Source organism: Hyperoodon ampullatus, assembly GCF_949752795.1.
Source record: "Hyperoodon ampullatus genome assembly, chromosome: 18".
In the NCBI taxonomy this organism is placed as follows: Eukaryota; Metazoa; Chordata; class Mammalia; order Artiodactyla; family Ziphiidae; genus Hyperoodon; species Hyperoodon ampullatus.
Genome location: NC_136931.1, coordinates 18,946,295 through 18,969,982, shown reverse-complemented (window position 1 = coordinate 18,969,982; position 23,688 = coordinate 18,946,295). Strand labels below are relative to the sequence as shown.

The 23,688-nt window shown below is 38.7% G+C and overlaps 1 protein-coding gene across 2 annotated transcripts in view; it reads left to right on the top strand.

Annotated features, from left to right (window-relative positions):
- The window catches only part of NFATC3 (nuclear factor of activated T cells 3), a gene marked incomplete at both ends in the record, with an annotated part of 134,449 nt that overhangs the window by 32,093 nt on the left and 78,668 nt on the right, over positions 1 to 23,688 (top strand). For both annotated transcript variants that reach the window (XM_079723712.1, XM_079723713.1), the window contains 2 exons: positions 12,630 to 13,764; positions 15,452 to 15,614. In XM_079723712.1, the coding sequence (XP_079579838.1) occupies positions 12,630 to 13,764; positions 15,452 to 15,614 (1,298 nt within the window). The remainder of the gene's footprint in view (positions 1 to 12,629; positions 13,765 to 15,451; positions 15,615 to 23,688) is intronic.

The following is a 23,688-nucleotide window of genomic DNA, read 5'->3' as shown; positions in this document are numbered from 1 at the left end:
AATGCTGGAGAGGGTGTGCAAAAAGGGAACCCTCCTACACTGTTGGTGGGAATGTAAATTGGTGCAGCCACTATGGAGAACAGTATGGAGGTTCCTTAAAAAATTAAAAATAGAGTTACCATATGATCTAGCAATCTCACTCCTGGGCATATATCCAGAAAAGACGAAAACTCTAATTCAAAAAGATACATGCACTGCAGTGTTCATAGTAACTCTATTTACAGTAGCCAAGACATGGAAGCAACCTAAATGTCCATCGACAGATGAGTGGATAAAGAAGATGTGGTGTGGGCTTCCCTGGTGACGCAGTGGTTGAGAGTCCGCCTGCCGATGCAGGGGGACACGGGTTCGTGCCCCGGTCCGGGAAGGTCCCACGTGCCGTGGAGCAGCTGGGCCCATGAGCCGTGGCCGCTGAGCCTGTGCTGTGCAATGGGAGAGGCCACAACAGTGAGAGGCCTGTGTACTGCAAAAAAAAAAAAAAAAAAAAGATGATGTGGTGTGTATACATGTATGTGTGTGTATATATATATATATATATATATATGTATATATGTATATATATATATATACACATGTATACACACACACATATACAATGGAATGGTACTCAGCTATAAAAAAGAATGAAATAATTCTATTTACAGCAACATGGATGGGCCTAGAGATTATCATATTAAGTGAAGTAGTAAGACAGAAAGACAAGTATCATATGATATCACTTGTATGTGGGATCCAAAAAAATGATACAAGTCAACTTATTTACAAAACAGAAATAGACTCACAGGCATAAAAAACAAATGTATGGTTACCAAAGGGGAAAAGGGTGGGGAGGGATAAATTAGGAGTTTGGGATTAACATATAGACAGTATTATGTAAAAAAATAGATAAACAACAAGAACCTACTATATAGCACAAGGAACTATATTCAATATCTTGTAATAACCTATAATGGAAAAAAATCTGAAAAAGAATAGATATATATAAGTATAACTGAATCATTTTGCTGTACACCTGAAACTAACACAACATTTAAATCAACTATGCTTCAGTTTTAAAAAAAGGAAAAAAAATCAATTGGCCATGCATTATGCTAAGTGAAATACATCAGACAGAGAAAGACAAAAGCTATATGATGTCACTTGTGGAATCTAAAAAATATCGGGTTGGCCAAAAAGTTTGTTTGGGTTTTCTGTAAGATGTTATGGAACAACCTGAACGAATTTTTAGGGCAACCCAATACAACAAACTAGTGAATATAACAAAAAAGAAGCAAACTCACAGATACAGAGAACAGGCTAGTGGTTACCAGTGGGCGGGGGGGGCAGTATAGGGTTGGAGGAGTGGGAGGTACAAAGTATTGGGTGTAAGATAAGCTATAAGAATGTATTATACGATATGAGGAATATAGCCAGTATTTTGTAATAACTGTAAATGGAGTGTAACCTTTACAAATTGTATTAAAAAGATCAATTGCCCATAGATGTTTTGGGTTTATTTCTGGACTCTCAGTTCTGTTTGTTCCGTTAGTTTATATGTCTTTCCTTGTGCCAGTACCACACTGTTCTGATTACTGTCATTTCATAGTAAGTTTTGAATTGTGAAGTATGAGTCCTCCTGCTTCGTTTTTCATTTTCAATATTATTTTGGCTGTTCTAGGTCCCTTTCAGTTACGTATAAATTTGAGGATTGGTCTTTCCATTTATGCAGAGAAAGCTATTGAAATTTTGGTAGAGATTGTATTGACTCTGTATATTGCTTTGTGGAGTATTGCAGTGTTAATAATATTGAAGTCTTCCAATTCATGAACAAGGGAAGTCTCTTACCATTTATTTAGGTTTTCTTTCATTTCTTTCAGCAAAATTTTTTAGTTTTTAGTGTGCAAGTATTTTTGGTTAAAATTATTCCTAAGTATTATATTCTTTTGGAGGCTATTGTAAATAGAATTTTCTTAGTTTCCTTTTTCGATTGTTCATTGCAGCATATAGAAGCACAACTGAATTTTATGTGTTAATCTTCTACCCTGCAACTTTCCTGAATTTGTTTATTAGCTCTAGTTGCATTTTGTGGATTCTGTGAGATTTTCTATATATAGAATCATGTCATCAGCAAATAGAGATAGTTTTACCTCTTCCTTTCCGAATTGGATGCTTTCTATTTCTTTTTATTGCCTAATTGCTGGCTAGGACTTTCCAGTATAATGTGGAATAGCAGTGGTGAAAGCAGGCGTCTTTGTCTTGTTCCTGATTTGGGGGGGAAAGCCTTCTGTTTTTCATCATTAAGTATGATATTAGCTGTGGGTTTTTTATAAACACCCTTGATCATTTTAAGGACTTCCCTTCTATTCCTAGTTTGCTGAGGTTTTTTTTTTTTTTTCTCATCATGATAGGGTATTGAAGTCTGTCAAATACCTTTTCTGTGTTAATTCAGATGATTGTGTGTTTTTTTCTTTCATTCTGGTAATGTGGTAATTGATTTTTGTATGTTGACCCACCCTTACATTCCTGGGATAAATTCCATTTGGTCCTTGTAATGTGGTGTTAGATTTGGTTAGTATTTTGTTGAGAATTTTTGCATCTGTATTTATAAGAGGTATTGGCCTGTAGTTTTCTTGTGGCATTTTTGTCTTGTTTTGGTATCTGGGTAAAACTGGGCTTGTAGAATGTTAGGAAGTGTTCTCTACTCTTCTGTTTTTTGGAAGAGTTTGAGAAGGATTGCTGTTAATTCTTATCTAACTGTTTGGTAGAAGCCATGTTGTCCTGGACTTCTTTTGTTGGGAGATTTTTTGGCTGCTCATTCAATTTCTTGATACAGGTCTCTTGAGATTTTCTGTTTCTTCTGAGTCATTGTTGGTAATTTGTGTGTTTGTAAGAATTTGCCCATTTCTTGTAGATTGTCTAAGTTGGTGGTATGCAGTTGTTCATAGTATTCTCGTACATATTTCTACCAATACCAGTTATAACACATCCTAACAGAGTACACTTAGGTTGTACTGAACTATTTTCTCAACTTTGAAAATATTCTTGCCTGAAGTTGTTCCATGCAAACTATTCATAGAAGGCTAATTTTTCAGTTTAGACTCTGCATTGAGTCTTCAAGTAAATAATAATTAAGTAAAATCAGTAACATTTGGTTACACAGCAGGAGCCAAGGAAAACCTTGAAACCTTTTGCCTTGTTTTGTAATTGCCTCTTGATGTTGCTACCAGTGTCCTCAATTTTTCAACCAACCATCCTTGCTGATAGTCTTTACTAGTTTATTTTCTCTGAAGTTTCTTCAGTTCCTGCAGTCAGACACAATTTAAGTAAATCACCATTAGTTAAGTGGCTTTCTTTGCTTGCCTAACAGACGAGCCATTCAGAAACTTTCTTTGGTTGCAGCCTCATTTTAATTTTTTCTTCTTAAGAAATCCTGCTGTGATAAGGTATTCTGTTTTTTCTCATTTTTTCCTCTTGTTTTCCTGTGAGTTGGGAGTATTGTGATGATTGCTTACTGGTAATGCTGATATATAAGGTATTCTTATAGCACAGCCATAATGTTATTGCACAATAAACATAATTCTTTGCCATCTAATTTGATAAGATAACTCACACTCTCCTGTGCCTTAAAAGCATGGCATTCAGTTTGAAGTCCACTTTTCTCTTTCCTGTTTTTTAGTGATAGGTATGTACCAGTAAGTTTTAAAAAATGTTGCAATACATCAATATGCTTTGCGCTCAGAATGCACATAGAACTGTGTCACTGCAGTTTGTTAGTGCACCAAGTAACAGTGGGAAGCATTATCTCTCACAGCTACTCAGCTCTACTTTTGTTCCATGAAAGTAACCATAGGTTGTATATAAATGAATGAGCATGGCTGTATTCCAATAAAACTTCATTTGTGGACACCAGAATTTGAATTTCACATTATTTTGTGTCATTAAACGGTACTATTTTTATTTTTTCCAACCATTTAAAAACCATTCTTAGGTTGTAGCCTGTGCAGAAACAGGTGGTAGGCCAGGTGTGGCCTGTGGGCTATATTTTACCAACCCCTGCTTTACAGTTTAAGCAAATACATTTGTAGGCAACCTGTGTTGCCCAGATTACTGCATGCTTGCCTGGGGCCCCCTGGTGGCTGAAGGGGGCAAATACGTCTCGAGATGGTCAAATAACTGAAGCACCATGAATTTGAGAATTCTAGAGTTGGATATCTAGATGTAGGACTGTTTATCATAGTGAGATTGTAGTAGCCGCTCATATCATTTCCAGAGCTTGGACTTTGGTGACATTTAGGAAAAAGATGAAATAGCACTCCCCCAAATTTTGCATGCAAATCTCTTCAATGCTTTAAGACATCATTCTGATATAGAATATTTCTTCATCTACAGTTTACTTGGGGGAAGGATGTGGATTTCAGCATTATTCAACAAAAAATGGCATTGGTACAATAATTACATTTTAATGAAACTATATCTTCCAAGGGTGACTTTCTTCCCTTCTCCCCCACCCTTTTTCCCCCCCTCAAAGTGTTGAAGTTTAATAAATTGATAATTTTTGCTACTTTATCAAGTACATTTCTTTTTCTTTTTCTTTTTTTTTTGCGGTACATGGGCCTCTCACTGTTGTGGCCTCTCCCGTTGCGGAGCACAGGCTCCGGACGTGCAGGCTCAGCGGCCATGGCTCACGGGCCTAGCCACTCCGCAGCATGTTGGATCTTCCCTGACCGGGGCACGAACCTGTGTCCCCTGCATCGGCAGGCGGACTCTCAACCACTGCACCACCAGGGAAGCCCATTAAGTACATTTCTTTTTTAAAAAAATGAATTAATTAATTTTGGGCTGCGTTGGGTCTTCATTGCTGCGTGTGGGCTTTTCTCTAGTTGCAACGAGTGGGGGCTATCCTTCGTTGCAGTGCATGGGCTTCTCATTGCGGTGGCTTCTCCTGTTGTGGAGCACAGGCCCTAGGCGCGCGGGCTTCAGTAGTTGTGGTTCGCAGGCTCTAGAGCTCAGGCTCAGTAGTTGTGGTGCACTGGCTTAGTTGCTCTGCAACATGTGGGATCTTCCCAGACAAGGGCTCAAACCCGTGTCCCCTGCGTTGGCAGGCAGAGTCTTAACCACTGCACCACCAGGGAAGTTCCTATCAAGTACATTTCTAAGTAAAATTGGATTTTTTTTTTAACTTCAAAAGTGTGGTGAAGAATTCAATGACAGTTTGTATAGTTGGGTGCTGCTGTCTTGCTTTGAACCAAGGTGCCAGCAGTTTTTTATATTTTTGTTTTTTTAATTTTAGTAAACTATACATAGCATAAAATCTACCATCTTACCCATTTATAAGTGTATAGTTTAGTGGAATTAAGTATAGTCCCATTTTTGTGCACCTGCAGGGGTGAGTTTTTTAATCTGTCATTTTAAACTTTTTATATATATATAAATTTATTTTATTTTATTTTTTATTTATTTATTTTTGGCTGTGTTGGGTCTTTGTTGCTGTGCGCGGGCTTTCTCTAGTTGTGGCGAGCAGGGGTTACTCTTTGTTGCAGTGTACGGGCTTCTCATTGCAGTGGCTTCTCTTGTTGCAGGGCACGGGCTCTATGTGCCCGGGCTTCAGTAGTTGTAGCATGTGGGCCTCAGTAGTTGTGGTTCACAGGCTCTAGAGCACAGGCTCAGTAGTTGTGGCGCACGGGCTTAGTTGCTCCGTGGCATGTGGGATCTTCCCGGACCAGCGCTCAAATCCATGTCCCCTGCATTGGCAGGCGGTTTCTTAACCACTGCATCACCAAGGAAGTCCCCATTTTAAACTCTTGATCCAAAAAATGAAACCCTCCTGTTCTGGTCAATCCCAGATTTACTATATATTTCTGAATGAAATTATCCTCAAATATAATAGAGATCATGCATTTCCTTTTTAAAACTTTGATGGTTTATATTACCCTTAGAATAAAATTTTTTTTTTTTCTTTTCTTTTCCCTGCGGTACGCGGGCCTCTCACTGCCATGGCCTCCCCCACTGCGGAGCACAGGCTCCGGACGCGCAGGCTCAGCGGCCATGGCTCACGGGCCCAGCCGCTCCGCGGCATGTGAGATCTTCCCAGACCGGGGCACAAACCCGTATTCCCAGCATCGGCAGGCGGACTCTCAACCACTGCGCCACCAGGGAAGCCCCTTTAGAATAAAATTTAAACTCCTTACAATGATCCTTCTAGGTTTTTGCTTCTTTCAGTTTTCCCCCTTCAGTTAGCTGTTGCCATAGTTGGCCTTTCGCTTCCTCAAAGAAGCCAAGGTCTTATCTGACTCAGTGTTTGCTTATACTGTCCCCCTGCGTTGGAGCTCTTATACCCATGCCTCTCCACCCCCACCTCCCTTTTCTTTCCTTTTTTTTTTTTTTTTTTTTTTTTTGCAGTACGCGGGCCTCTCACTGCTGTGGCCTCTCCTGTTGCGGAGCACAGGCTCCGGACGCGCAGGCTCAGCGGCCATGGCTCACGGGCCCAGCCGCTCCACGGCATGTGGGATCCTCCCAGACCGGGGCACGAACCTGTGTCCCCTGCATCGGCAGGCGGACTCTTCAACCACTGCGCCACCAGGGAAGCCCCCTTTTCTTTGCTTGCTGGTTCCTATGCTACCTTCTCAGAAAGGCCATCCGTGTACTCTTTTTAAAATAGTTTCCTTCTTTAGTCTCTTTCCCACCACTTAGTAATACTTACAATTTTTAATTTTTGTTTTTGTCGATCTCCTCTGAGACTGTACACTTCATGAGGGCAAGGACCATGCATGTCTTATTTATACCTAGCATCTAGAACAATTCCTAGAAAATACTAATCACATTATAAATAGTTGTTGAATGAATGAACACTTTCTTCACTTGGATTCTGGTATGCCACACTTTTGGTTCTTCCATTTCACTGACTGTCTCTTCTTCTTATCCATTCTTTTTTTGTCTCCCTGTCGCTGAAGTTTGGAATCCTCTATGCCTCAGTTGCCTGCTTTCTTCTTCTTTTTTTTAATAGATCTTTATTGGAGTATAATTGCTTCACAATACTGTATTAGTTCCTGTTGTACACCAAAGTGAATCAGCCATATGCATACATATATCCCCTCCCTCTTTTTTTTTTTTTTTTTTTTTGCAGTACGCAGGCCTCTCACTGTTGTGGCCTCTCCCGTTGCGGAGCACAGGCTCCGGACACGCAGGCTCAGTGGCCATGGTTCACGGGCCTAGCCGCTCCGCGGCATGTGGGATCTTCCCGGACCAGGGCACGAACCCGCGTCCCCTGCATCGGGAGGCAGACTCTCAACCACTGCGCCACCGGGGAAGCCCTATCCCCCCCTCTTGAGCCTCCCTCCCATCCTCCCTATCCCATCCCTCTAGGTCATCGCAAAGCACCGAGCTGATCTCCCTGTGGCCTGCTTTCTTCTATATCTATCTCTATCTAAACTCACTCCCTAGTCATCTCTTGTGGTCTTATGGCTTCAAATATTATCTATACATTCATAAGACTCCCAAATTTACATGGCCAGGCTGAGACTTTTTTTTTTTTTTAGGCCGCGCCATGCGGCATGCAGGATCTTAGCTCCCAGCCAGGGATCGAACCCGTGCCTCCTGCATTGGGAGTGTGGAGTCTTAACCACTGGACTGCTAGGGAAAGTCCCCAGGCTGAGACTTTTTAATGTAACTATCTACTTGATATCTCTACTTGGAAAGTTTATTGGAATCTCACATTTAATATGTACAAAGTAAAGTTTTTTATTTCATATCTGTCAACTCTTTCTCATTTTCTCCTTCATTTCAGTAATTAGAAGTACTGTTCTTGGGGCTTCCCTGGTGGCGCAGTGGTTGAGAGTCCGCCTGCTGATGCAGGGGACACGGGTTCGTGCCCCGGTCTGGGAGGATCCCACATGCCGCGCAGCGGCTGGGCCGTGAGCCATGGCTGCTGAGCCTGCACGTCCGGAGCCTGTGCTCCGCAACGGGAGAGGCCACAACAGTGAGAGGCTCGCGTACAGCAAAAAAAAAAAAAAAAAAAGAAGTACTGTTCTTGTAATAGTTCAGGCCCAAAACCTTGGTGTCATCTTTGAGTCCCCTCTTTCTCCCATTTAATTCATCAGCGAGTTCTGACAGCTCTACTGTAATTTAAAAAAAACTCACTTCTTAATGTTTCCTCTACTTGTACAACCCACCACCTCCTGGGTCCTTATGCTCCATTATTTTGCACCTGGCTTATAACAATAGTTTCTTAAATGTATATCAGATTATATATATCAGATCATGACACTCCTTTGCTTACACCCCTCCAGTGGTTTCTCATCTCGTAATAAAAACCAGTCATTCTACTGGTTTGTGAGGCCTTACTTGAGTAGCCAGTGCCCCCCCCACCAAGCCCTTATCATTTTATCTCCTCACTCTATTCCCACTGGCCTTCTTGCTTTTTCTCATAAACTCCAAAAATACTCCGTTCTCAGGCCTTTTGCACTCACTATTTCCTATACCCACAATATTCTTCCCCTAGATCTCTGTATAGCTCATTCCTCATATCCTTTTGGTATCTCCTCAAACATTGGAGAAAGAGCCCTTTTCTGACCTATCTAAAGTAACTTCCCCTCTTCCCTACTCCATTCTCCTTACTCTATTTTATTTTTCCTTATAGCAAATATCACCACCTGACATTTTACTAGAATTTAAATTCTAAGAGGATGGGGACTTTACTCATATGTAAAGCTTACTCATGTTTTCAGTGTCTACAACATGCCTGCTATATAGTAGCTACTCAAAAAATATTTATTAAATGAATGATCACATTGCTTCTGGTTTTAGGACAAAATACACATATATGGTTGAAAAGTGAATAGGACAAAGTTAGCACCTGCGAAATGGCAAAATGGGAATACAGAAAGAAACTGGTTAATGACTTTGTTGAACTGAAGAAATAACACCTACACTGGAGATGTTCTACCTTTGGACCTGGTGTTATTGTTGGATGAAAAATACTGCCCCTCCCCCTCAGCTACTTTGAGTTCAGTTTTCTGTTCTTTGCAGCCTACAAACATATTTCATACAGAACCATTTTAGTCCTAAATTACACTAAATTTTAAAATAACACCTTGGTTGAAGAAACTGTCTTATGTCCCTCCAATGTTGCAAATTAAAACAAGTCTTCTGAAACAAATGTCTCTATGTAGTAGGAGTGCTAAAAATGTGTGTGCCCTGTCATCTAGTAACTCTGCCCTTAATTTGTCCTTGAAGACTACTTCAAAAGAAGATAAAAAGCTATAGGTATAGAGATGTTCAATGCTACATTATTTATAAGAGTAAAAAGTAGGAAATAACTGTGATCATTGACTTTTGACATTTTATATGGCCTTGAAAATTGTTTAGAAACTTTATAATGCCCAATATAATACGAAAAAATTGAAAGACCAAGTTGTATGTTAAATAGGCAAAACAAATCTAGGATGTTAGAAGTCAGTATAGTGGTTACTTTTGTGGGAGAGGTAATAACTTGGAAGGGAGCCAAAGGGGGACTTCTGAGGTTTTTTTTTTTGAAGTATAGTTGATTTACAGTGTTGTATTAGTTTCTGGTGTACAGCAAAGGGATTCAGGTATTTATGTATGTGTGTGTGTATATATATATGTGTATATATATATATATATATATATTCTTTTTCAGATTCTTTTCTATTATAGTTTATTACAGGATATTGAATATAACTTCCTGTGCCATACAGTAGGACCTTGTTGTTTATCTACTTTTTATATAGTAGTTTGTATCTGCTAATCCCAAACTCCTAATTTATCCCTCCTCCCGTGTTCTTTTTTTAAAGGGAGCTATTACAGGGTGTGTATGTTTGTGACAGTTTACCCAAACTATATACTTACGATATGTGTACTTTTGTGTATGTACCTTATCCTTTAATAAAAGGTTTTTTAAAAAACCCAAAACTGTTATGGTCACAACTGTATAAAATATATACCCATGTAGACCAGGACATACATGAAAATGTTAAATGTGAGGTGATAGCACTTGTTTACAATTTCTCTGATGATTTTCTTATAGTCAGATAAGAAACAAATTTTTTATCTTTTAAAAAATACTTTTAATTGTGAAAAATATACGTATTATGTTCATTATATATTTATTACAGCTTTATTGAGATATAATTTACATACCGTACAATTCACCCATTTAGAGTTTACAATTTAGTGGTTTTTAGTTTATTCACAGAATAGTGCAACCATTACCACAGTCACTGTTACAACATTTTCATCACCCCAGAAAGAAACCCAATACCCATTAGCAGTCACTTCCCATTTTCCCCCAAACCTCTTCATTTTGTTGTTTATTTATTTATTTTTTAAAATAAATTTACTTATTTATGTATTTTTGGCTGTGTTGGGTCTTCCTTGTTGCCCACGGGCTTTCTACTCTTCATTGTGGTGCATGGGCTTCTCATTGCGATGGCTTCCCTTGTTGCGGAGCACTGGCTCTAGGCGTGCGGGCTTCAGTAGTTGCAGCACGCAGGCTTGATAGTTGTGGCTCACGGGCTTGGTTGCTCCGCGGCATGTGGGATTTTCCCGGACCAGGGCTCGAACCTGTGTCCCCTGCATTGGCAGGCAGATTCTTAACCACTGTGCCACAGGGAAGTCCTTGTTGTTTATTTTTAATAGCTTTTCCCTTCAGCTTTTTTATTTTTTTCAATAAATTTATTCATTTGTTTTTATTTTTGGCTGTCTTGGGGTCTTCGTTGCTGCGTGTGGGCTTTCTCTAGTTGCAGTGAGCGGGAGCTACTCTTTGTTGCAGTACGCGGGCTTCTCATTGCGGTGGTTTCTCTTGTGGAGCACGGGCTCCAGGCAGGCGGGCTTCAGTAGTTGCAGCATACGGGCTCAGTAGTTGTGGCTCGTGGGCTCTCTAGAGCGCAGGCTCAGTAGCTGTGGCACACAGGCTTAGTTGCTCCGTGGCATGTGGGATCTTCCCGGACCAGGGCTTGAACCCATGTCCCCTGCACTGGCAGGCGGATTCCACTGCGCCACCAGGGAAGCCCCCTTCAGCTTTTTATCTAAGTCACAGATGGGTTTTCTTCTTTGGCGTTCTGATTTCCTTCTTCTCTTGATTCAGTAAGTGGGGTGAGAGAGTGGAGTGAGTGGTATACTTAGAAAGGTGTTTCAATTTATTAGGAAATATTTCAGAATTAAAAAAAATAAGGTATGTATTGGGTTCTTGCTAAATATTAGTCATTGTATTAGGTTGCTTGCCTTAAAATGGTCCTGTGCATTTCAGGTAATACTCTACTCACAGCCTTCCAGTTTCATAGAAAAAAGTGCCTCAGAAAACTGAGGTTCAAGCAGGTTAAGTAACTTGTCCATGTTCACACAGTGGTGGAAAGGCAGAGCCAGGGTTTAAACCTAGGGAGTTTTGTTTTGTTGTTTTAATATATGTAAGAACTCTTTACTGAGTATATTCACTAACCACAGAACATCTTAAAAGCTCCAAAATCTAGGACTTATGGAGGCAGTTAAATTATAGGATGCTGGCTAATGACAACACCAAGAGTCTAAAGACATGTGTTTGTTATTTTCCACTGGTACTTATGTAATTAAATATGATCTACTTGAGTACTTTTGAGAAGAGGCTACAGACTTGTGCTTCTCTTTGTTGTATCTATGAACAGTTTTGTCTTTGGTTTCCCAGTGATGATCTCTTTGGAAAAAGTGAAGGTGTTCAACCAGTACCTTGTATGAGGGGTTAGTACTACTTCTGCCTCTGTGAAAATGGAAAATAATCGTTCCTTCCAAAAAGTGAAGTTGCAAAAAAACACCCTTATTGCTGCAGGTGCTCTCAGTAGGTAATTTGGCAGGACTTGTTTAGTGTTAAATACTCTAGCAAGGGGTACATTTTAAAAGTTCTGCCTTTATGAGGATTACTTTAACAATTAATCAATAGTTAAAAGCCCTGTTGAGTTATTTTCTATTTGAGGTAAAGGATCCAGTGGGGTCATGTGTCTTTTGTAACCTGGTTTGCCATGACCAAAGATATGAATTCTTGATGGTGTGACTGTGAAGGGAAGAACTCTTTCTGTTCATCATAAACATTTCCTGAATTTCATTGCAAGGAAACTGAGGCCTTGGAGAGGTTAAAATATGTGACTAAGCTCACAACTAATGGCAGAGGTAGGCTAGTGTCTAGGTCTCCTGAATTTCAGTCTGTAATACTTTGCATTAATAAACTAGTGTGTATACTTATAATTAAAAACCTTTCAAAGACTGCTTTATCCTTTACTCCATTTTAACCTGCAGACCCCAGATGAGGCTGAATTTATATGATCATATCATTGCATAATTCTGTGAATATGTTTTAGAATTATGGATATGGTTATTTCTTTTATAAAAGCATTTATTTTTTTCAGATTCTTATTTTAGAAAATACAGAAATACAGAAAAAGAGAAAATTAAATATGTGATAATTACGTATATCTGCAGAAATAATCAGATACATTAAAACACACACACACACCACTCTTCAGTGGAGCTAATGTACATTTTATGTCCCACTTTCTTCCTCTCAAGATTATTATTATTTACGTTCTCATCTAGTAATTATACATCTAAGATTTCTAATTTCTTGTTTTGTTAATTTTTTTCTTTTTTGCTCCCCCCAACCCCCATAGATCTTGAGCCAGATGATTGTGCATCCATTTACATCTTTAATGTAGATCCACCTCCATCTACTTTAAACTCACCACTTTGCTTACCACATCATGGATTACCGTCTCACTCTTCTGTTTTGTCACCATCGTTTCAGCTCCAAGGTCACAAAAACTATGAAGGAACTTGTGAAATTCCTGAATCTAAATACAGCCCATTAGGTGGTCCCAAACCCTTTGAGTGCCCAAGTATTCAAATTACATCCATCTCTCCTAACTGTCATCAAGAAATTGATGCTCATGAAGATGACCTACACATAAATGACCCAGAAAGGGAATATTTGGAAAGGCCTTCTAGAGATCATCTCTATCTTCCTCTTGAGCCATCCTACCGGGAGTCTTCCCTTAGTCCTAGTCCTGCCAGCAGTATCTCTTCTAGGAGCTGGTTCTCAGATGCGTCTTCTTGTGAATCTCTTTCACATATTTATGATGATGTGGATTCGGAGTTGAATGAAGCTGCTGCCCGATTTACTCTCGGATCCCCTCTGACTTCTCCTGGTGGCTCCCCAGGAGGCTGCCATGGAGAAGAGTCCTGGAATCAACAGTATGGACTTGGACACTCCTTGTCACCTAGGCAGTCTCCTTGCCACTCTCCTAGATCTAGTGTCACTGATGAGAATTGGCTGAGCCCCAGGCCAGCCTCAGGACCCTCATCAAGGCCTACCTCCCCTTGTGGGAAACGGCGGCACTCTAGTGCTGAGGTTTGTTATGCTGGGTCCCTTTCGCCTCATCACTCACCTGTTCCTTCTCCTGGTCACTCCCCCAGGGGAAGTGTAACAGAAGATACCTGGCTCAATGCTTCTGTCCAGGGTGGATCAGGCCTTGGCCCTGCACTTTTTCCATTTCAGTACTGTGTAGAGACTGATATTCCTCTGAAAACAAGGAAGACTTCTGAAGATCAAGCTACCGTACTACCAGGAAAATTAGAGCTCTGTTCAGATGACCAAGGGAATCTTTCACCATCCCGGGAAACTTCAATAGATGATGGCCTTGGATCTCAGTATCCTTTAAAGAAAGATTCATCTGGTGACCAATTTCTTTCAGTTCCTTCACCCTTTACCTGGAGCAAACCAAAGCCTGGTCACACCCCTATATTTCGGTGAGTTGATGAAAATAGATGATGGTCGTTTTTCATGTTTATGTGTTATTGGTGGCATGTAACTACATTATCTATATAGAATTATTTGACTGTTTTTCTTCCTCCTCCTTTTTTTTTCCTTCAGTTTCTTCCAGACAAAGTCCACATTTATTTTCCTTTTAGTCTTAAAAGTGTCTTTAGATAGGCTAAAGTTATAATTTTTAAAGTGTATAATGAATTGTAGATAATAACAAATTAATTACATTTAAGAATCCCTAGAAGGAATTTTCTTATCCACAAAAGCTTCTTGTAAAAGATTGATTACAGTATGAATTAAATTACTAATAAAACCACTTGGGAATAGGCTTTTTATATTTTTAAGAACAAGTGAAATTTGCTTTTTATATTTGTAACAAGTGTTCTTTTCCATAATTTTTTTTTGTCTTTTGACTTTATAAGTTTGTGATTTTTTTGTTGTTGTAGAGGAATTTTAAAATTTTATATATTCAAGTTTGTCTTTTCCTTCACGGCTTTTGGATTTTATGTTATATTTGAAAGCATACCCCACTCTAAAGTAACTACAAATAAAAAAATCTAACTTTCACAAGTTTCTAACAAAATTTTTATGTATAATTTTTATAATATATGTATGTAACATATGTAACATATGTAGACTATATATATATATATATATTTTTTTTTTTTTTTGAATCTTGAGTCCGGCTAAGGACTGGAGTAAAGACTATTGTAATGACTTTATTTTCTAAATGGCTTATCAGTTACCACAATGCCATTTATAGAATCAATCTAGTCTATAATTGATTAGAAAAGACAACATACAATGTATTAAATCCCCACACGGAGTTGGGTCTGTTTACTTTTTTTAAAAAATGCTTTTTTGTTGGTATGAATGTTTATTTCTGGATCTAGATCTTTAGAAAAATATAATATGGAATTATGGTATTGAAGATTCCTTTGAGCCCATCACTTTGCATCTGAAAATTATCTTAATCTTTTTAGGGGTTTGCTTGAACAAGTGCAGAAACTCGCTGAGAGTTGATGAAGTTGAGTTGTTGCTTCAGACTAATAAAAATTAATACCTTTGAGCTTCAGAGTAGCTGGTAAAGCTAGGCTGAGGACATTCAAGGAAGTAATGAAATGATTTAGGAATTTACTGTAGGCATGATAGCATTTCAAAGGTAGAAGAGACCTTTAAAGTCCCATTTCACCAATCATTAAGAAGATATTACATTCTAATACAAATCATTCTAGGTTTTGGTCCATTAATATTTGACCTGTGGACATAGAAGTTGTTTCTTTTCTAATGCCATATTTTCAATGCTAATATATCTAAATGAACCTCTCCCTTTTAAGCTGTTTAAATTATTTTGATTGTTTTTGTAATTATATACACATACTTGAGAAAGTTACAGTTTTATGAAATGTTAGAATTTATCCTTTTAAAAAATATATATATGAAACTAAAAAGTAGATAAAATTGATTTTATTCTTCAGGTTAAAGAATTATTTCTTAAACACCCACCATATCCAGTGTTATAACTTATTAAGTGAAGTTTTATTTATTTTATTTTATTTTTTGAATACTTTGCTTCAATGATCATGGGAAGAAATGTTGGTGCAAGTAATTTGAATCATTGCTTGACAATACTAGTGTGGTGAAATGCATCTTTGTGTGTTTTGTTTATAGCACGTCTTCATTACCTCCACTAGACTGGCCTTTACCAACTCATTTTGGACAATATGAACTGAAAATAGAAGTGCAACCTAAAACTCATCATCGAGCCCATTATGAAACTGAAGGTAGCCGAGGAGCAGTGAAAGCATCTACTGGGGGACATCCTGTTGTGAAGGTATGAGATTTTGGGGGTGTTTCTGCAGATACCATACATCTGTTAATGATACAGTTTATTCAGTCAGGTACTGCTGAGCCCGAAGAGAGAAAATTTTCAAACCTAGAAAGCTTACATTGAGATTTTGTGTCCTTGTTGATATAGCAGCACTTCCGCATTGAGGTTTTTTTTTTTTTTGCTAGGCTAAAAGATATTCTTCCTGGACTGACTCTCCAGCTGGTGAAACTCTGGGGAAAGATTATAATGGTCAAATAGTTGTTTTTCTGATTTAAAAAAGAAAAAAATTGTGTTATGTTTATAAGTACAATACATGCTTGTTTAAAGTCCAAATAATACAGAAAAGTAGAAAGAATAAAGCAATAAAATACCTAAAATCTAAACCCCTCAGAAATAAGCAGTTGTTAACATTTGATTAACATTCCAGATAATTCTCTATGTGTATGTTTAGTGGAAGACTAGATGGATGACTAGAAAAATGCATGGATTTTTTTAAAGAATAGGATTATGTTGAACATCTTTGTAATTAAATTAATTTTTATTTGAATTTATTAGAAGAAAATAAAACTAAAGTGAAATTATTATAATTTTATAATATTCAAGTATATAAAATATAATATGTAAGTTTTGACTCATAAGAATTGAATATTAACTTTAATTTTACTTGAATGAAACATTTAAAAAATGAAACAGAAATAAAACTATATGGGGGCTTCCCTGGTGGCGCAGTGGTTGAGAGTCTGCCTGCCGATGCAGGGGACACGGGTTCGCGCCCCGGTCTGGGAAGATCCCACATGCCGCGGAGCGACTGGGCCCGTGAGCCATGTCTGCTGAGCCTGCGTGTCCGGAGCCTGTGCTCCGCAACGGGAGAGGCCACAACAGTGAGAGGCCCGCGTACCGCAAAAAAAAAAAAAACCAAAAAAACCCAAAAAACAAAAAAACTATATGAACTACTGAATCTTAGATATTGTTCTTCACTCTAAGAGGTCCTAAAAGATCTTTCTAAGGTCAAAGAGATTAAATAAATTATTGAAAGATTGAATTTTTGTTTTAGATTTAGATGGTATAAATTGCTCCCTTCTCTGAAAATGAGGTAATTGTCTCTCTTAAACTTCTTTCCACTGCACTACCCTCTACCTCCTGAATTTTGTTGCTTATATTATTCTTCCTTTTAGGTCTATAGACATCTCCCTGCCTCATGTCCCACCACTCCTGTTATTTAGCTTAGTCCTATATATATTGATAGTTGGATTCAATGATTACTACTAATTCTTTTTTATTTTTTTCTTTTTCAAGTGTTTTTGTTTGTTTAAGGAGGGCTTTGGATTCTATATTCCTTGCATTCTTTCACGATTGAGAATGTTTATTTGTTGCCTTTATATACTCAAACATCAGAATGGCTATGTATAATAATCTTGATACTCATTTTTTCTCTCAGTACTTGTCTTATGGCATTGTGTATTGTAGTGGAGAAATTAATTATATCTGAAGTAAATTTGAATTAATACAGTTTATAGGCTATCATTTCCTACACCAGCCATGCTTTGTGATTTATTATCATTATCTAAACATGTTTTACAGTTCTTGACAAACAAACCTTTACATTTTAGGTGGGTTTTAAAATGACTTGTAGCAAGAAATGTCAGTTCTAGAAAAAGAGATCAGATTTGTGGTTACCAGAGGCAGGAGGTTGGTGGGGGGGACTGGATGAGGGTAGTCAAAAGGTACAAACTTCCAGTTATAAGATAAATAAGTTGGGCTTCCCTGGTGGCGCAGTGGTTGAGAGTCCGCCTGCCAATGCAGGGGACACGGGTTCGTGCCCCGGTTTGGGAAGATCCCACATGCCGCAGAGCGGCTGGGCCCGTGAGCCATGGCCACTGAGCCTGGGCGTCTGGAGCCTGTGCTCCGCAACGGGAGAGGCCACAACAGTGAGAGGCCCGCGTACCGCAAAAAACAAAACAAAACAAAACAAAACAAAGATAAATAAGTAGTGGGGATGTAATGTACAGCATGGTGAATGTAGCTAACACTGTTGTATGGTATATTTGAAAGTTGCTAAGAGAGTAGTTCTCATCACAAGAAAACCCTCTCCCCCATATAACTGTATGAAGTCGTGGATGTTAATTAAATTTATCATGGTAATCAGTTTGCAATATATGTAAATCAAGTAATTATGCTGTATACCTTAAATTTACAGTGCTGTATGTCAATTATAGCTCAATAAAACTGAAAGAAAAAAACGGTCAGGAAAACTCAACATAGGAATTTTACCCTTTGTTATCAGAGTTACAGTTTGCTCTTAATGACAGCTTAATTTAGGAGGTTTCTTTGCTTCATTTCTTGTATCTTTTTTTCTTTTCTTTTTCAAAAATTTTTAAAATTTATTTTTAAATGTTTATTATTTATTTATTTTATTTTATTTGTTTACTTTTGGCTGCGTTGTGTCTTAGTTGTAGCACGCGGGATCTTTGTTAAGGCATGCAGGATCATTTGTTGCAGCATGCGGGCTCTTCATGGCTTCTCTAGCTGTGGCATGCAGGTTTTCTCTTCTCTAGTTGTGACGCTCAGGCTGCAGGGCGCTTCGGCTCTGTAGTTGTGGCGCGCGGGTTCCAGAGCTCGTGGGCCCTGTAGTTTGCCACATGCGGGCTCTAGTTGAGGCGTGGGAGCTCAGTAGTTGTGGCATGCGGGCTTAGTTGCCCCATGACATGTGGAATCTTAGTTCCCTGACCAGGGATCGAACCAGAGTCTCCTGCATTGTAAGGTGGATTCTTTACCCCTGGACCACCAGAGAAGCCCCCCCCAACCTTTGTTTATAAATGGCTGCACCAAGCAGCTTGTGAGGTCTTAGTTCCCGGACCAGGGATTGAACCCAGGCTCTGGCAGTGAAAGCACAGAGTCCTAACCACTGGACTTCCAGGGAATTCCCCATTTCTTGTATCTTTGCCTTTTGAAAGAAGTTATTTACAAGTGTTAAATGAACAAAATCTTTTGGGAGTACAAGTGATTTGTTTCCATAGTATTCCTTTAATTAAAAACTGATTCCCTGCCAAAAAAAAGTGGGGCTGGGGCGGGGGAATTCCCTGGCAGCCTGGTGGTTAGGACTCGGTGCTTCCACTGCCAGGGCTCCCTGCTTAAGGGGAGACTAACGCTTTGAATATTATCAATGTTTTATATTCTCCTTGTGAGTGACTTATTATTATTTTTTAATTTGAGGATCTATAAATTTATTTACTTATTTATTTTTGGCTGTGTCGGGTCTTCGTTTCTGTGTGAGGGCTTTCTCCAGTTGTGGCAAGCGGGGGCCACTCCTCATCGTGGTGTGCGGGCCTCTCACTGTCGCGGCCTCTCCTGTTGCGGAGCACAGGCTCCAGACACGCAGGCTCAGTAGTTGTGGCTCACGGGCTTAGTCACTCCACGGCATGCGGGATCCTCCCAGACCAGGGCCCGAACCCGTGTTCCCCGCATTGGCAGGCAGATTCTCAACCACTGCGCCACCAGGGAAGCCCTATTTTTTTTTTCTAACTTGTTTCTTTAGAAATTATATCATTCATTATATTTGAAATTATTTACTTAACCAGAGTATGTCTGGAGGTTGATGTTTCTTTTTCAGTCTTCCCCACTACCTATGATGCTCCCTTTCAAATTGAGATTCTTCCTTCCTGCAAGAAAAATTTTCTACTTTATGTATCTATATATTTCCTGTTCCATATGTTTTGTCTTTACTTCAGAGGCTCCAGTTACTATTCAGATGTTGACTTCTTTGTCTGTCCTCCATATCTGTGTTCTTTTCTCGGGATACTTTAATGTCTTTATTTTTTTAATTTTTTTTAGTAAATCTATTTATTTATTTATTTTTGGCTGCATTGGGTCTTCATTGCTGCCCGAGGGCTTTCTCTAGTTGCGGCAAGTGGGGGCTGCTCTTCGTTGCGGTGCGCAGGCTTCTTATTGGCTTCTCTTCTTGTGGAGCATGGGCTCTATGCATGTGGGCTTCTGTAGTTGTGGCTTGCGGGCTCTAGAGCACAGGCTCAGTAGTTGTGGCCCACAGGCTTAGTTGCTCCATGGCATGTGGGATCTTCCCAGACCAGGGCTCGAACCCGTGTCCCCTGCATTGGCAGGCGGATTCTTAACCACTGCTCCACCAGGGAAGCCCCCTGCAATTGTGTTTTGTGTTTTGAATTTTAAATTGGTTCCTTGGCTCCACTTTCCACTCATTTGATATTTTATCATTATATTTGGTCTCATGATTTATTGAACTTATATTCTTGAATCTTTTAGTGTGGAGCATTCACCAGCAGTCAATTTCTGCGTTCTGTTTCCTGTGTGTGTATGTTGAGGGGAGGTTTTGTTTTCATTTTTATTGTATTTTCAACTGTCTTTTGCGTAATTTCTTACTTTTTTCCTTAAATAAAAACAAAAACAAACCATGTATATTATGGTTGCCTAATTGCCTTGTGTTTTCCTCCCATTTTGTTTGAGAGCTTTGGTCTATAACCTGAGGCAATTGGGGTAAAGAGGTAGAGAATTAGTTTAGGATAGGCCGTGTTGGGTTTGGCTCAAGAAAGTGAACAATATCATGTATGTGGCCCACTCCCAGTATTTTAGTATGTATCATATTTTCATGAGCTTTGCTTGTTCCTCTTGTACAACGCAGAGTTCTGGAAGATGTAAGCACTCCTGACCTTTTTTGCCTCTGCCAAAGGCCCTGGAGCAGAATGTAGGATCTTTTCTTTGAGAGTTTTTCCTTGACTTGCCTCAGAGTTGCCTACTTAGAACTTTGATCTACTTTGCTACAAATTAGTTAGCATTCTCTGCTCTTTTATTTTCCCACTTTATTACTTTTATTCCATTAATTTACTCTTTAATTTTATTTGCTCACTTTTCCTATTACCCTTCCTGGTGAGTGCAGGTATGGATTGGTTGGCAGCTCTGCCACACTGCATCAGAGTCTTCTGTTTCACAGTCCTCACCACCCCCTTGCCCTTGTGAAGTTTATAGCTCAAAGGTGTTCTTTGTTTGGTTATTACAGGTAGATTTTTGGCTGTTTCCTACCCCCCACACATATACATTTTGTTTATTTTGTTAGGTATTAGGGGAAGAAGATTGTGATACTACTTCATTTCATTGTCTTTATCCAGAAGTTCTTATTCTTTTTCTAATATCAAGAGGAAAATAAGCATTATATGATGAGAGCAGGTCATGCCAAATTGAAAACGAAACATTCCTGATTGTACATACTCTACCACACTTGCAGAACTGTATGCTTTGTATGGAACACTCTATTTGTGCATGCCGACTTCTGAGACCACATTTTTTCCACCAGCAGAGGTGGCCCCTCTCCAGGAACTAAGAAGAATATTTGTAAGGTTTCTACATTATTCTGAGAATTTTTTTTTATAATTTTTAATTTTTATTTTATTTTTTTATACAGCAGGTCCTTGTTAGTCATCAATTTTATACACATCAGTGTATACATGTCAATCCCAATCGCCCAATTCATCACACCACCACCACCACCACCCCGCCACTTCCCCCCTTGGTGTCCATACGTTTGTTCTCTACATCTGTGTCTCAATTTCGGCCCCACAAACTGGTTCATCTGTACCATTTTTCTAGGTTCCACATATATGCATTAATATACAATATTTGTTTTTCTCATTCTGACTTACTTCACTCTGTATGACAGTCCCTAGATCCATCCACGTCTCTACAAATGACCCAATTTCGTTCCTTTTTATGGCTGAGTAATATTCCATTGTATATATGTAACACATCTGCTTTATCCATTTCTCTGTTGATGGGCATTTAGGTTGCTTCCATGTCCTGGCTATTGTAAATAGTGCTGCAATGAACGTTGGGGTGCATGCATCTTTTTGAATTATGGTTTTCTCTGGGTATATGGCCAGTAGTGGGATTCCTGGGTCATATGGTAATTCTATTTTTAGTTTTTTAAGGAACCTCCATACTGTTCTCCATAGTGGCTGTATCAATTGACATTCCCACCAACAGTGCAAAAGGGTTCCCTTTTCTCCACACCCTCTCCAGCATTTGTTGTTTGTAGATTTTCTGATGATGCCCATTCTAACTGGTGTGAGGAGATAGCTCATTGTAGTTTTGATTTGCATTTCTCTAATAATCAGTGATATTGAGCAGCTTTTCATGTGCTTCTTGGCCATCTGTATGTCTTCTTTGGAGAAATGTCTATTTAGGTCTTCTGCCTGTTTTTTGATTGGGTTGTTTGTTTTTTAAATATTGAGCTTCACGAGCTGTTTATATATTTTGGAAATTAATCCTTTGTCCATTGATTCGTTTGCAAATATTTTCTCCCATTCTGAGGGTTGTCTTTTCGTCTTGTTTATAGTTTCCTTTGCCGTGCAAAAGCTTTGAAGTTTCATTAGGTTCCATTTGCTTATTTTTGTTTTTATTTCCATTACTCTAGGAGGTGGATCAAAAAAGATCTTGCTGTGATTTATATCAAAGAGTGTTCTTCCTATGTTTTCCTCTAAGAGTTTTATAGTGTCCGGGCTTACGTTTAGGTCTCGAATCCATTTTGAGTTTATTTTTGTGTATGGTGTTAGGGAGTGTTCTAATTTCATTCTTTTACATGTAGCTGTCCAGTTTTCCCAGCACCACTTATTGAAGAGACTGTCTTTTTTCCATTGTATATCCTTGCCTCCTTTGTCATAGATGAGTTGACCATAAGTGCGTGGGTTTATCTCTAGGCTTTCTATCTTTTTCCATTGATCTATGTTTCTGTTTTTGTGCCAGTACCCTATTGTCTTGATTACTGTAGCTTTGTAGTATAGTCTGAAGTCAGGGAGTCTTATTCCTCCCGCTCTGTTTTTTTCCCTCAAGACTGCTTTGGCTATTCGGGGTCTTTTGTGTCTCCATACAAATTTTAAGATTTTTTGTTCTAGTTCCATAAAAAATGCCATTGGTAATTTGATAGGGATTGCATTGTATCTGTAGATTGCTTTGGGTAGTATAGTCATTTTCACAATATTGATTCTTCCAATCCAAGAACATGGTAATCTCTCCATCTGTTGGTATCATCTTTAATTTCTTTCATCAATGTCTTATAGTTTTCTACATACAGGTCTTTTGTCTCCCTAGGTAGGTTTATTCCTAGGTATTTTATTCTTTTTGTTACAATGGTAAATGGAGTGTTTCCTTAATTTCTCTTTCAAATTTTTCATCATTAGTGTATAGGAATGCAAGAGATTTCTGTGCATTAATTTTGTATCCTGCAACTTTACCAAATTTATTGATTAGCTCTAGTAGTTTTCTGGTGGCATCTTTAGGATTCTCTATGTATAGTATCATGACATCTGCAAACAGTGACAATTTTACTTCTTCTTTTCCAATCTGTATTCCTTTTATTTCTTTTTCTTCTCTGATTGCTGTGGCTAGGACTTCCAAAACTATGCTGAATAATAGTGGTGAGAGTGGACATCCTTGTCTTGTTCCTGATCTTAGAGGAAGTGCTTTCAGTTTGTCACCATTGAGAATGATGTTTGCTGTGGGTTTGTCATATATGGCCTTTATTATGTTGAGGTAAGTTCCCTCTGTGTCCACTTCCTGGAGAGTTTTTATCATAAATGGGTGTTGAATTTTGTCAAAAGCTTTTTCTGCATCTATTGAGATGATCATATGGTTTTTATTCTTCAGTTTGTTAATATGGTATATCGCATTGATAGATTTACGTATATTGAAGAATCCTTGCATCCCTGGGATAAATCCCACTTGATCATGGTGTATAATCCTTTTAATGTGTTGTTGGATTCTGTTTGCTAGTATTTTGTTGAGGATTTTTGCATCTATATTCATCAGTGATATTGGTCTGCAATTTTCTTTTTTTGTAGTATCTTTGTCTGGTTTTGGTATGAGGGTGATGGTGGCCTCATAGAATGAGTTTGGGAGTGTTCCTTCCTCTGCAATTCTTTGGAAGAGTTTGAGAAGGATGGGTGTTAGCTCTTCTCTAAATGTTTGATAGAATTCACCTGTGAGGCCATCTGGTCCTGGACTTCTGTTTGTTGGAAGATTTTTCATCACAGTTTCAATTTCACTACTTGTGATTGGT